Here is a 10587-nt window from a genome sequence, read left to right as displayed (position 1 = left end):
AATTATACTTTATATTTTAATTTATAGTTAGGTCAAATTGTAAGCAATGTGTCAAATATCTAATGAAATCTATTGAGCAAATCTAATCTAACTTTATTTGTAAGTGTGGTTGAATTGAATTAGTGAGGTCAGCCTAATATATGAATACAACCAAAACATAATAATTCTTCTTTGTGAGAAATTATTACCTCTTTGAAATGTTATGTTCCAATCAATTTTTTAAGTGATATAGTCATATTTTATTAACCTTTTTTACAAATTAAAAAAAAAACAAACTTGATTCTATAAAAGAAATAGTAAATATTAATCTAGATGTAATAATTTCCAATTCTATAGTGAATTGACAGCAGGGATACCATCTTTATTTCCATATTTTTTTAAACAAATTTGAAAATTTTGAAAGATTTTTCAAAGACTTGAATAGATTTTGAAATTTGTTAAAAGAATTTTTAAAATCTTTAATGAATTTGAAATCTGTTGAAATTTTTTAATCTATGTCTTATTTCTTCATCATTCTTAATTTCTACTCACTCTGTTATGCCTATGGTTTTGTCTTTTTCCTTCGTGGATTGTTCTTGTCTTTTGTGTTCGTAAAATTTGAACTGGTGATATGTATCCACGTAAAGGGTTTGGTTAATTTGATTAATGTTGATTGTTAAATATAGAAAAGATTTTATGATATTTCTTTAAAAAGAAAAGAAGAGAAATAATCAACGGTTGAAGAAGAAAGAAAAGATAGTTTTGTACAGGAGATGAACATAAAAGTTGAAAAAATTGTGAAGAAGAAGAAGAGACACACCACAACGTACATAAATTTTTCCAACGGTCATTTGAATATAATATTATATTTTTTTGGAACGTTGGTTTTAAGACGTCGGGTGAAATGTAACGTTTAGAATTGCAACGGTCCTTTTTTTTTTCCTGTTTATAAATATAACATCCATTTCATTCTCTCTTCATTTCCTACCTTCTATCTTATATCGTCGTATAGAGTTTCTTGCGGTTTGAGTTTTTTTCAGTTCGGCTTCTCGTTCCTTCCTATCAAAAAAGGTTCTTTTTTTATTTATCTTGTTTTTGGGATTATTATTTTGGAATAACCCTCTTATTTTCTAATCTCATCTTGCAATTTTTCCTTCGCAGGGAATCAGGTTTTCCGGTGGGCACGCTTCTTTCGGGAGGAAGGGCAAGGTTTTGCGTTCTTCCTTTCGTATTCATTTACGGCGCTCTACACGTAGCCTTGGTTAGTCTCTTTAAAAATCTGCACTTTTTCTGTATCCTTCTTTCAATTGAATTTGTCAGATTCAATGAAATTGTTGTCTTTTTACGTTTCAACATAATACCGAAATGCTGCTTTATGCAAAAGTATTTTTAATCTTAATAAGAAAATGTAATCTATTTTTAGAAAATATACAAACTATTTTCTTGCCACCTTAGTTTGTCAGTATTGCTTCTTTAATTTCAAATTCAGTTTCAGATTCTCATGTTAATTTTATGCTCGTACCGTGTAGAAAGTGTATTGGATGAAATTCGACCGTATCTCATTGCAGATGGTGGAAGTGTAGCTTTGCATGAAATTGATGGCAATGTCGTGCGGTTGAAACTACAGGGAGCATGTGGTTCCTGTCCAAGCTCTGTTACAACAATGAAAATGGGCATTGAGCGTCGACTAATGGAGAAGATCCCTGACATAGCTGGTGAAGAAACTGGTCTCGAGCTAAATGAAGAAAACCCAGAGAAGGTTAGTTCTGTGTTCTGGCTGTTACGGACAATACAGAAAATTGTTAAAGTACTTCAACGATGTTGTAATGAAAACATTGCCATGTTATTTAATATGTCATTGTATCAAATATCTGCTACAGTCTATGAAAAATGGGTATCTGAAAGCATCACTGAACTGAGGGTCGTAGTTATTGATTGGCCTGCATTCTAACAACCTTACACAAAACAAATACAAGGTTTTTTTTTTTTATAAAAACATCTTTGATTCACTCACTCACTGATCACATGATTTGTTCTTCCTTGTACTCTTAGAACATCCTCATTTTCAATAGAAATCAATTTTCTAACACTCCCTCTTCTCGTATGTTCCATTCTGCTGAAGGACTCTCCCAGTGGAGCTCCTCCACAACACAAGGTTTTCCACCTTTTATCACTTCATTAATAATTCTTTGCTATTAATGTTATTATAATTGTTATTTGATCCAGACATGCTCTTAGTTGCCCATATTAGTACAAGCTTTTGCATTTTCCTGTGTGCTGTTTTAATGGGGACCAAATTTTTAGTTTTTTTCTAGTATTTTATATATTTTGGGATGCATGTTGAACAACTTTCCTATGCTATATTTATTTATAAAGGATATATTACTAATAATTTAGGATTTATTTAATCAATTGACCTTCTTATCTTTAAAAACTAAAAGCAATATGAGTCTAAAGATGGTTGCTTTATCATTTAAGGATGAGTAACTTTTGTTTTTAAGAACAAGTTAATGTCTAATGACAAAATCACAATCAACACTGTAAACTTTTGAGCATTATCAAATACTTTGTTTTTCTTATTTTATAAACTCTTAGATATATTTATATAGAAGGAAATGGTTAGTGTTAAAGAATGACAGAATGATGATAATTGGTTAGTGTTAAAATAGAGGAACAACTCTTCTTTTCTTAGCACTTGCTTGATTGTAATGTTCTTGTTATTAGGATTTTACATTGATTAAATAAGATGAAGGTAAGCACTATGGGATAAAAAGCATGATTGAAGGACGTTCATACAATTTTAGAAATGTTGAATCGTGGATTCAATAGGATAGATTAACCAAAAAGAAAAAATCCTCTAGAGAAATTTACTAAGCCCGTTTTATAAAATCCTCTGATTACCATGTTAAACTATATAGGAAAGAGAAAAACTGAGCTGAAACTATATGTTTACGAAACAACACAAATGCTTTGTTTATACTGAGATAAACAAAATTAATACAACGTTATATACACTGGACTTAGCTCTTTACGTACATGGTGGTAGTTCCACCCACCTCTCGGTTCTGTAGACTCCTAGACAAAAGATTGATGGTACTATGTTGTTTCCCTCCCTTCGGCCATGATGAATGTCAAGTTTGTACTGCAAACTATTTTCACATGAGACCTACAATGTTTACCATAATCATCCTGAAATTCATGTTTTCACCCCCTCGACTTAAATACAAGTTAATTCATATATATCACAAACTTTATATTCGTAACTAAATCAAGTAAAACTTAAAATATATTAAATTTAATTATAATTTTTTAATTTATGTCGTACTAAAAATGATACTTCGTATAAATTTCTTTTAAAGGATTTTATTGTAGATGTTCTAAAATTTACCAAAGTTAAAATATTTTAGATTTTAAAAGAAAAATGTAAATTTTATGGAGGTTTTTTGAATGTGAGAACCCATATTAAAGATGAATTTAAAGTGTTATAAAGTTGTAATACAGAATTGTTAAAATGAATTAAAATTTGCGAAACAGTCAAAATCAATATGAGTTTGAGATGGATTGTATTAGAAAAGTTATAAATTTAAGTATGGATCAGAAATAAACTCGATTCACTAAAAAATCACAATTTACTCAAATTAAACTATTGAATCACTAGTGAATCACAACTCATCCATAAATTTTAAATATTAAATTATGTTAAGAAAGTGAAGACTCTAAATATTCTCGTATTTATAAATATATTTGAATTATATCGTATTTTAAAATTTTTTTATTATATTTAGAGTTACATCATTTTAGATTCTATTTCAACTAAATTTTATCTATATTTTAATTTAAAAAAAATTGTAATTTTTATTGAGATTGAAGAAAAAAAATTATAATTAAATGAAATTAACTTATTTAATCTACTAATTTGTAACTAATCAAACTAAATTTTAATTTTTAAAAGTTAACAGAAAACAAGTCATCAAGAATGATGATTATTGATGAAAGGAATGTTTACAGTGAGTCGTTTATATTGGTTGACGAGATGAATTGTCTGTGACTTTTGTTTCATTTACAAACTTTCAACTCAAAAAAGCTCAAAGCTACTAATCTAATAATAAACTAATGTGAATTATATTTATATTAATATATATAGTTAGGTCATTGTAAGCAATGTGTCAAAAATCTAATGAAATCTATATTAACCAAATCTAATCTAACTTGATTTGTAAATGTGGTTGAATTGGATTAGTGAGGTCAACTTAATATAATAACATATACAAAATATATAATAATGCTTTTTTGTAAGAAATTATTGCGTTTTTGAAATGTTATGGTCCAATCAAATTTTCAAGTGTAGTCATATTTTATTAACATTTTTTACAAATTAAAAAAAAAATACTTGATTTTATACAGAAGAAATAATAAATATTAATCTAGATTATGTGTAATAATTTCCAATCTTCAGTGATATTTTTCCGATTTTTATATTAAAAAGTTATTTTTAAACTTAATTTAATCTCACAAAACTGATTTAAAAAATATATCGGATTTTCTAAGAGTTGATCATATGATTGTTATTTACTTTTTTTTTTTCTAAATTGTAACACAAAAACCATGTTATTCATTATGCTTTTTTTTTTTATTGTTTGAATTTTATAATTATTTCAATAAAGCAATCATTACTATTTAACTTTTGTTTATATATAGAACCACAAAATGATTCTTTACTTTTGTGATGACAATGACAAAGTGAAGCAACCGTTATATTTTTTCTTATAGTGATGAAAATAATGCATTTGCACTAAAAGTTGTCTATCATATTCTATATGGTAGTGTTTAATTTAGTCAAACAATATTTTAAGAAAATATAAAGTTGTAAACAATAATCATTTCAATCAAAAGTTTGAAAGAACGAGAAAAATTTAAATAATTTTCAATATCTTTTATGTTTTAAAAAATTACTTTCTTTATGTTTTAATAAAGTAATTTTTCGTATTTTATTTATATAAAACATACGCTTCTATTTTTTTATAACTTTTATATTTTTAAAACCTTATTTTTACCATTTTTATATTTTTTATTCAATATCACATCTTTAAATGTAATAATACATCATTTTAAAACCCTTCTTTAACATCATTTTAAAGAAGGTAAATGATATTTCTCCTATTATAATTTTTAATTTAATTGATCTGTACAGAACTCTCCAAACCATTTAAAACACCTCTCTCTTATAATTTATAAATACAGTTTAACTAAGAAATTATTGTATTATAATAATTAAGTTCAGTTTTAACTTAGAGAAATGTGAACCATTTGATTATCTTCCTATTTTAATTAACCTCTTTATATATAACAATTACATTATATGTATCTCGTAATCTAAACTATTTATTTAAATTCAAATGTTGAAATAAATTTCAGTGTATTCAAATCTTTATTTTTATATTAAATAAAAAAAGTATTATTAAGGTGTTTTTTTTATTTATTTATTTACCGCCTCCTAATATGCCCACTTTTCATTTTTTTTTCTATTTAAACGTATAAGAAACAAATAAATTATTAATTAGATGAGTGAAAATTAAATTTATTTGATTTTTATAGTAAAAAATAAATTTGAAGTTATAATTTCTATCTTTTTTTAAAAACATTTCTAATCAATAATTTAGTTTTTCTATTTATTGTAATTCCTAAACTTTAACAGTTTTGTCGACCTATTTCTTTTCGTGATTTTAATTACAAAATTTCAAGAAACCTACATTATTGATACATTTTTTTATCTAAATTGTTAACTAAACTAATTCAGCTAAAAATTTACTGTTAAGGCATTTTTTTCCTGTATATCCAACAATTTCATTTTGCACTTTCAAATCTTTTTAAAATTTCAAAACTATTTTCTGTAATTCAAAAAATCTTATATCTCCATATTTTTTTTAAACAAATTTTAAAATCTATTGAAAGATTTTTTAAAGGCTTTTCAATAAATTTTAAAATTTGTTAAATGAGTTTTTAAAATCTTCAATGAATTTTGAAATTTTTGAAGAATTTTTTGAAAGTTTATTAGATTTTAAAATTTGTTAGAAGAAAAAATTCTTTTAACAAATTTTAAAATATTTTTGAAGAGAAAACATAATTTCAAAATATTTTCGAAAATTGAAAAATAGAGAGAAACTGTTAATCAGATGATCCAAAACACCTTGAAATAGTTGGGCCATGAAATACAGCAGTAGAGTACAGAAAGAAAATGATGGGTGCACGAAGTAACTGTCCCTAGTTTTTCATATAAAGTCTCAAGAAACTGCTTTGAACTACTTTAAAAGATTCAGCAGAATTCGTATACTACTTAATATCTATGCAATTCTCTCTTTTTCTTATCATCTTTTGCTTGCAAGAAACTGTTTAATTTAACTAAGTTACCTGAGGGAGTAACTATCCTTCAGAAGGAAATCCATCATCTCATGCAGAATACTCCCTAACTATCACACAAGGAGAAGACCATTACAAGTTATTGAATGGATCAAAGACAGCATTTTACTGTGTTGAAAACTAGGATGTTCCAACGTATGACATTTCATGTTTCTCCATCTCATGATCTTGCTGTGCCCTGTACTTATATCTACGAGCCGAATATACGAAGATGCAAAAATTGAGTGCGCTCAAAGCGGTGAGAAGCCAGTAGAAGTAATCGAACCTGCCAGTGTTGATGTTCTGAGACAACCAAGAAGGTTGTTCTTTATCGATGTTCCCAGTGGCAGATTTAATGATGTTGTTTATAATAGTTGCCACAAAACAACCCAAGCCACCGGCGAGTGCAGCATAAGCTGAGCCTATGCTCTTCATGGCATCGGGGGCTTCCTCGTAAAGGAACTCCAAGAGGCCGACAATGCAGAAGACTTCGGCCACACCAATGAGACAGTATTGAATCAGCAACCAATAAGCACTGAGGTTAGGCATGGGCGTGAGGAAAGTAGCCTCGTATTCATGTCTTATTGCGTAGCTTCTTCTGTATCGTTCAAATATGGCAGCCCATGCAACTGAGAGAATGGAGACTGCCAAGCCGATTCCTACCCTTTGAAGCTGAGAGGCACCGTGTGGGTGGCCGGTGATGCGTCGGAAAATGGGGACGAAAAGGGAGTAGTAGAGAGATAGAATGAGGAAAATGCTTAGGCCTGGGAAGACGGGCATGCATGTGACTGGGAGTTTCAGACGACCCAAGTGGGTGTTGAGAGTGTATGCCTGTTGAACTGAGAGAGTCAGAAACTCTGTGAGAACGACGTTGAGCATGATTGTGCAGGCTGGTATGGGGATCAGTTTCAGAAGGATCTTCACTTCCTCAACCTGAGTCACGGTGCAGAGCCTCCATGGACTCGGATTTCCACCGTCTTCTTTCAGTTCAAGAGCTGCCTTGTCAAGAAACCTTAAATGAAGAGAACGAACAGAAAGCACCACTTATCTAATCTTGCACCCTTTATCATAAATTGTAAAAAGTTAAAAGCTTTAGGGTGAAAAAATGACCTGAAATGAGGAGTGTGAGGAATTTTTCGACTTCCTTTTATAGCAGAGTGTCTACCAGGAACCTCGTACAAGCCTATGAAGTCGCTGCTTGAAAAAGGGGCATTTCTCTTTCGAAATGCAGCCACCAGAACTTGAGCAACCCTAGTTAGAGGACTCCCTCCCGGTAATCTGTGTCTGTACAAAGGGGTGCCTATGAAGAAGACCATGTTTGATATTCCCATGGCAATTGCGAGTGACCCAAATGCAGATCCCCACCCATATTGCATCTGCACGTAAACCACTCCTGTGAAGGCCACAATTGCTCCAATGGTCACTGACAGATAGAAGAAGTTGAAGAATCTGTCAAGGTGTTCCTTGTAGTTTTTGCTTCTCTCATCAAACTGATCTGCTCCAAAAGATGACACGCATGGCCTTATTCCTGCTGCTCCAAACGCTGTTATGTATAGAAACGTGTAAAGGTATGTCATTTGCCATGTTTTTGCTGGCTCGCACTTTCCCAGTAGCAGAGAAAGTTGGTCACACTCTGCTTGGTTCGGCACAAACTTCCCTATTGTTGCACACAGTGTTATTCCTGTCAAACCCTGTTTGGAAAAATCCAATCTTGCAATCAAATGTTTTATATAAACACATGTAAATAGAAATAGAAATATGTGTTTTTCACTGTTATTCTAGCTTTAAAAAGTCTACGTGAAAATATAACAGTAAAATGAATAATAACTGGTTTCTGAAATAAGATATATTATTGATGTAAAAGAGGAATAGTGTTGTTACTGCAAGATAGATTGTGGTGAAGATAGCTATTGTCCAGTAGCGTCCAAGATATGCATCTGCTAGAAAACCACCCAGCACAGAGGAAGCTTGTGATATCCCTAAGAAATTGTTTACTGCGTTGGATGAACTCGTGAATGGTCTGTGCATCACGTAGAACATGAAGGCAACCATGTTCACTGAAAGCCCAAAATAAGCCATTCTTTCTGCCATTTCATTTCCTACAACAACACAAAACACGGAATCTCTTTCTTAAATCACATGTTCATAAAACATAACCACTAGTTGTTCTGTTCCAGTATTGTCCACTGCACAAGCACACATAAAGAGAGAATGAATATGTACCAAATATAAAGAAGGCTGCAATCCATCCACCAGTTTTTGAAAGATCAACAATGGATTTGCCATGGATATCAACTGGTGTAGATCCTGCTGTGTATCCACGACCAAAGGCCATTCTTCTATCCTCAGATTCAATGAAGTAAATGGCTAGCTTCTTTCTGTTTATTGAAGTGCCTGGTGTCCCTTCAAGGGAGCTTTCTGCTGGTGATTTGATTTCGGTGTTATCCATCTCTCGAAACACACAACACTAGCTACTACTACTTTTCCTTAATCTTCAGATCAAAACCTCAAAACACATGAAAAGGGTCATGGATCTACCTCTTCAGCCATCAGGAATCAGCAATGAAAAAAAGCAAAGAGTGGGAAAAAATCATTCTGAAATATGGATACACTAAAGGCACCAACTTCTCCTACTTCTTTGGTTGGCCTTGCTCTTCTACTTATGGATGTGCTCAGAGTCTGATTAATTCTTCAAGACAGGAAAATAAAAGGAAAAGAAATCAGTTGTGGTGTAGGTTTGGACCCTACATTTCCTTGACTGGAGTTACTTCTAAGAGTGTATGTGATAAATGTATGTCACTTTTTTTTTTACTTATGTATGAATCCAAGGTTAAGAGTGCAGGAATTCTAAACAGTTGATCTTTTTTGTCACAGTTAGGGAAAGGGCCCATCATTAAAGGAAGATTCAACTAACACCTTGAAACCAACCATGCTCAATAAATAGCAGTACAACAACACTATACATCAATATGAGGAAGGGATTCAATGAGTTTTTCTCGGAAAAAATAATGTAATTTTTTTCAATTTTTAAATGGTTTCTTTTATATTGTTTTTTGAAATTGATCATTGGACACATTAAAATTAAGAAAAGTACGTTATTTTTCTCGATAAAAATAAAATCATTGAATCCGTCCCATTGAATACAGGGCATTTATTGTCACCTGTTATGGAGGCTGGCACCATTGCTGTCATTGATTGGTGTTTGCATGTAAGTGGTAGTAGTTTATTTCAAATCATGTTCCCACTGTCGCTTTGCTTAAGAATTTTTGGGTTTGTTCAGCATGAAAATATGGATGCACATAAATTTCCACATGAATGGGGGAGGTTGGGGATTTGTCAGCTGCTTGAAATTTTGTGCTTGCTTTTAAATTCTTCTACTTCAATGTTGTGGTCCAATTTCTCCACACAACTCCATCAAGATTTAAACCTTCTACTTATCTGAAAAGAATCCTCTTGTACACATTGCTTATTTGATAGTTCTAGTACCGATATAAACTCAAAATTTCAACATCATCTTATTGTGCTTGAATAATGCAATGTATCTTGTGAAGAGCACGTGCATATGTACTTGTAGATGCGTCTAAGTTCAAAAGTAAAGGTTTTATAAGGTAAACGTGAAAAATTGGGTGGGTTCTTGATGACATATTTTCTAGCCAAGTATGTTCAAAAAGAGTTTGAGTCATTTGTAGAATGTGGGTCCAAGCACTTATTATCATAGATCATTAATGAGTTTTTAGTAGATTAGGTTTATTTTAGATCTTGTATAATGAGCCAAGTAAAGTAGGGTTTTTTTGGATCTTGTATTTGGGTTTTGGGTTGTAATATAGGGTTTTGGACTTAAAGGAGATGGATCCTAAAGAGATACCTCGATCTGTGGTAAAACCTAGATTGGAGAGCAAACATTTTAGAAGTTGGTGGATCCTTGGTTAGAGTGATCTCTAAATTGCCCTCTTTTATGAGACACATGCTCTTGTTATGTGTCATGTTCCTAATGGAGAGGATTTTTCATAGGTAGTGGCTATGTATCATTTTAGGAAGGGAAAGGATTCTCCTATGTTAGTGACCATATGTCTTCCTCCTAATGTAGAGGATTTTTACCTTAGTGTCCAAGCAAGTCAAGTTGAGGTTTTTAGGTTTTGCTTTTATAATTTGAAAACACCTTAAGCCTATAAATGAAGGTGTCTCCCCCATATAAATTCACCTTTGAATTTA

General features: G+C 31.2%; 1 protein-coding gene and 1 long non-coding RNA gene across 3 annotated transcripts; one reads left to right on the top strand and one right to left on the bottom strand.

Annotated features, from left to right (window-relative positions):
• The first annotated feature begins 933 nt into the window (after positions 1-933).
• On the top strand, positions 934-3280 carry LOC106758813. 2 transcript variants are annotated; one of them, XR_001375577.2, is made up of 4 exons: positions 935-1050; positions 1141-1240; positions 1548-1738; positions 2102-3280. It is a non-coding gene; the product is annotated as an uncharacterized LOC106758813 (long non-coding RNA). The 2 variants fall into 2 exon arrangements; XR_001375576.2 differs by lacking the exon at positions 2102-3280 and having other exon boundaries at positions 934-1050; positions 1509-1628.
• Positions 3281-6260: 2980 nt separating this feature from the next.
• LOC106759493 (protein NRT1/ PTR FAMILY 6.1) lies at positions 6261-9146 on the bottom strand. The gene is made up of 4 exons (XM_014642680.2): positions 8599-9146; positions 8257-8474; positions 7486-8066; positions 6261-7387 (listed from the first exon to the last, which is right to left on the bottom strand). The coding sequence occupies exons 1-4, from the start codon at positions 8822-8824 to the stop codon at positions 6517-6519; spliced, it is 1896 nt and encodes a 631-aa protein (XP_014498166.1). The 5' UTR covers positions 8825-9146; the 3' UTR covers positions 6261-6516.
• Between the last annotated feature and the right edge of the window lie 1441 nt (positions 9147-10587).

The sequence above is a fragment of the Vigna radiata genome, chromosome 4 (genome assembly GCF_000741045.1).
Source record: "Vigna radiata var. radiata cultivar VC1973A chromosome 4, Vradiata_ver6, whole genome shotgun sequence".
Taxonomy (NCBI): Eukaryota; Viridiplantae; Streptophyta; class Magnoliopsida; order Fabales; family Fabaceae; genus Vigna; species Vigna radiata.
The sequence above is the reverse complement of the archived record's forward strand: the minus strand, read 5'-3'. Positions and strand labels throughout refer to the sequence as shown.

Bases quoted from the DNA above. Each gene is read 5' to 3' on its own strand.
- LOC106759493 (XM_014642680.2), bottom strand. From the start codon at position 8,824: ATGGATAACACCGAAATCAAATCACCAGCAGAAAGCTCCCTTGAAGGG. The intron at 8,067-8,256 runs GTAACAACACTA...TTTTCCAAACAG, and splicing joins TCACCACAATCTATCTTGCA to GGTTTGACAGGAATAACACT. The intron at 7,388-7,485 runs GTCATTTTTTCA...TCTTCATTTAAG, and splicing joins CCTCACACTCCTCATTTCAG to GTTTCTTGACAAGGCAGCTC.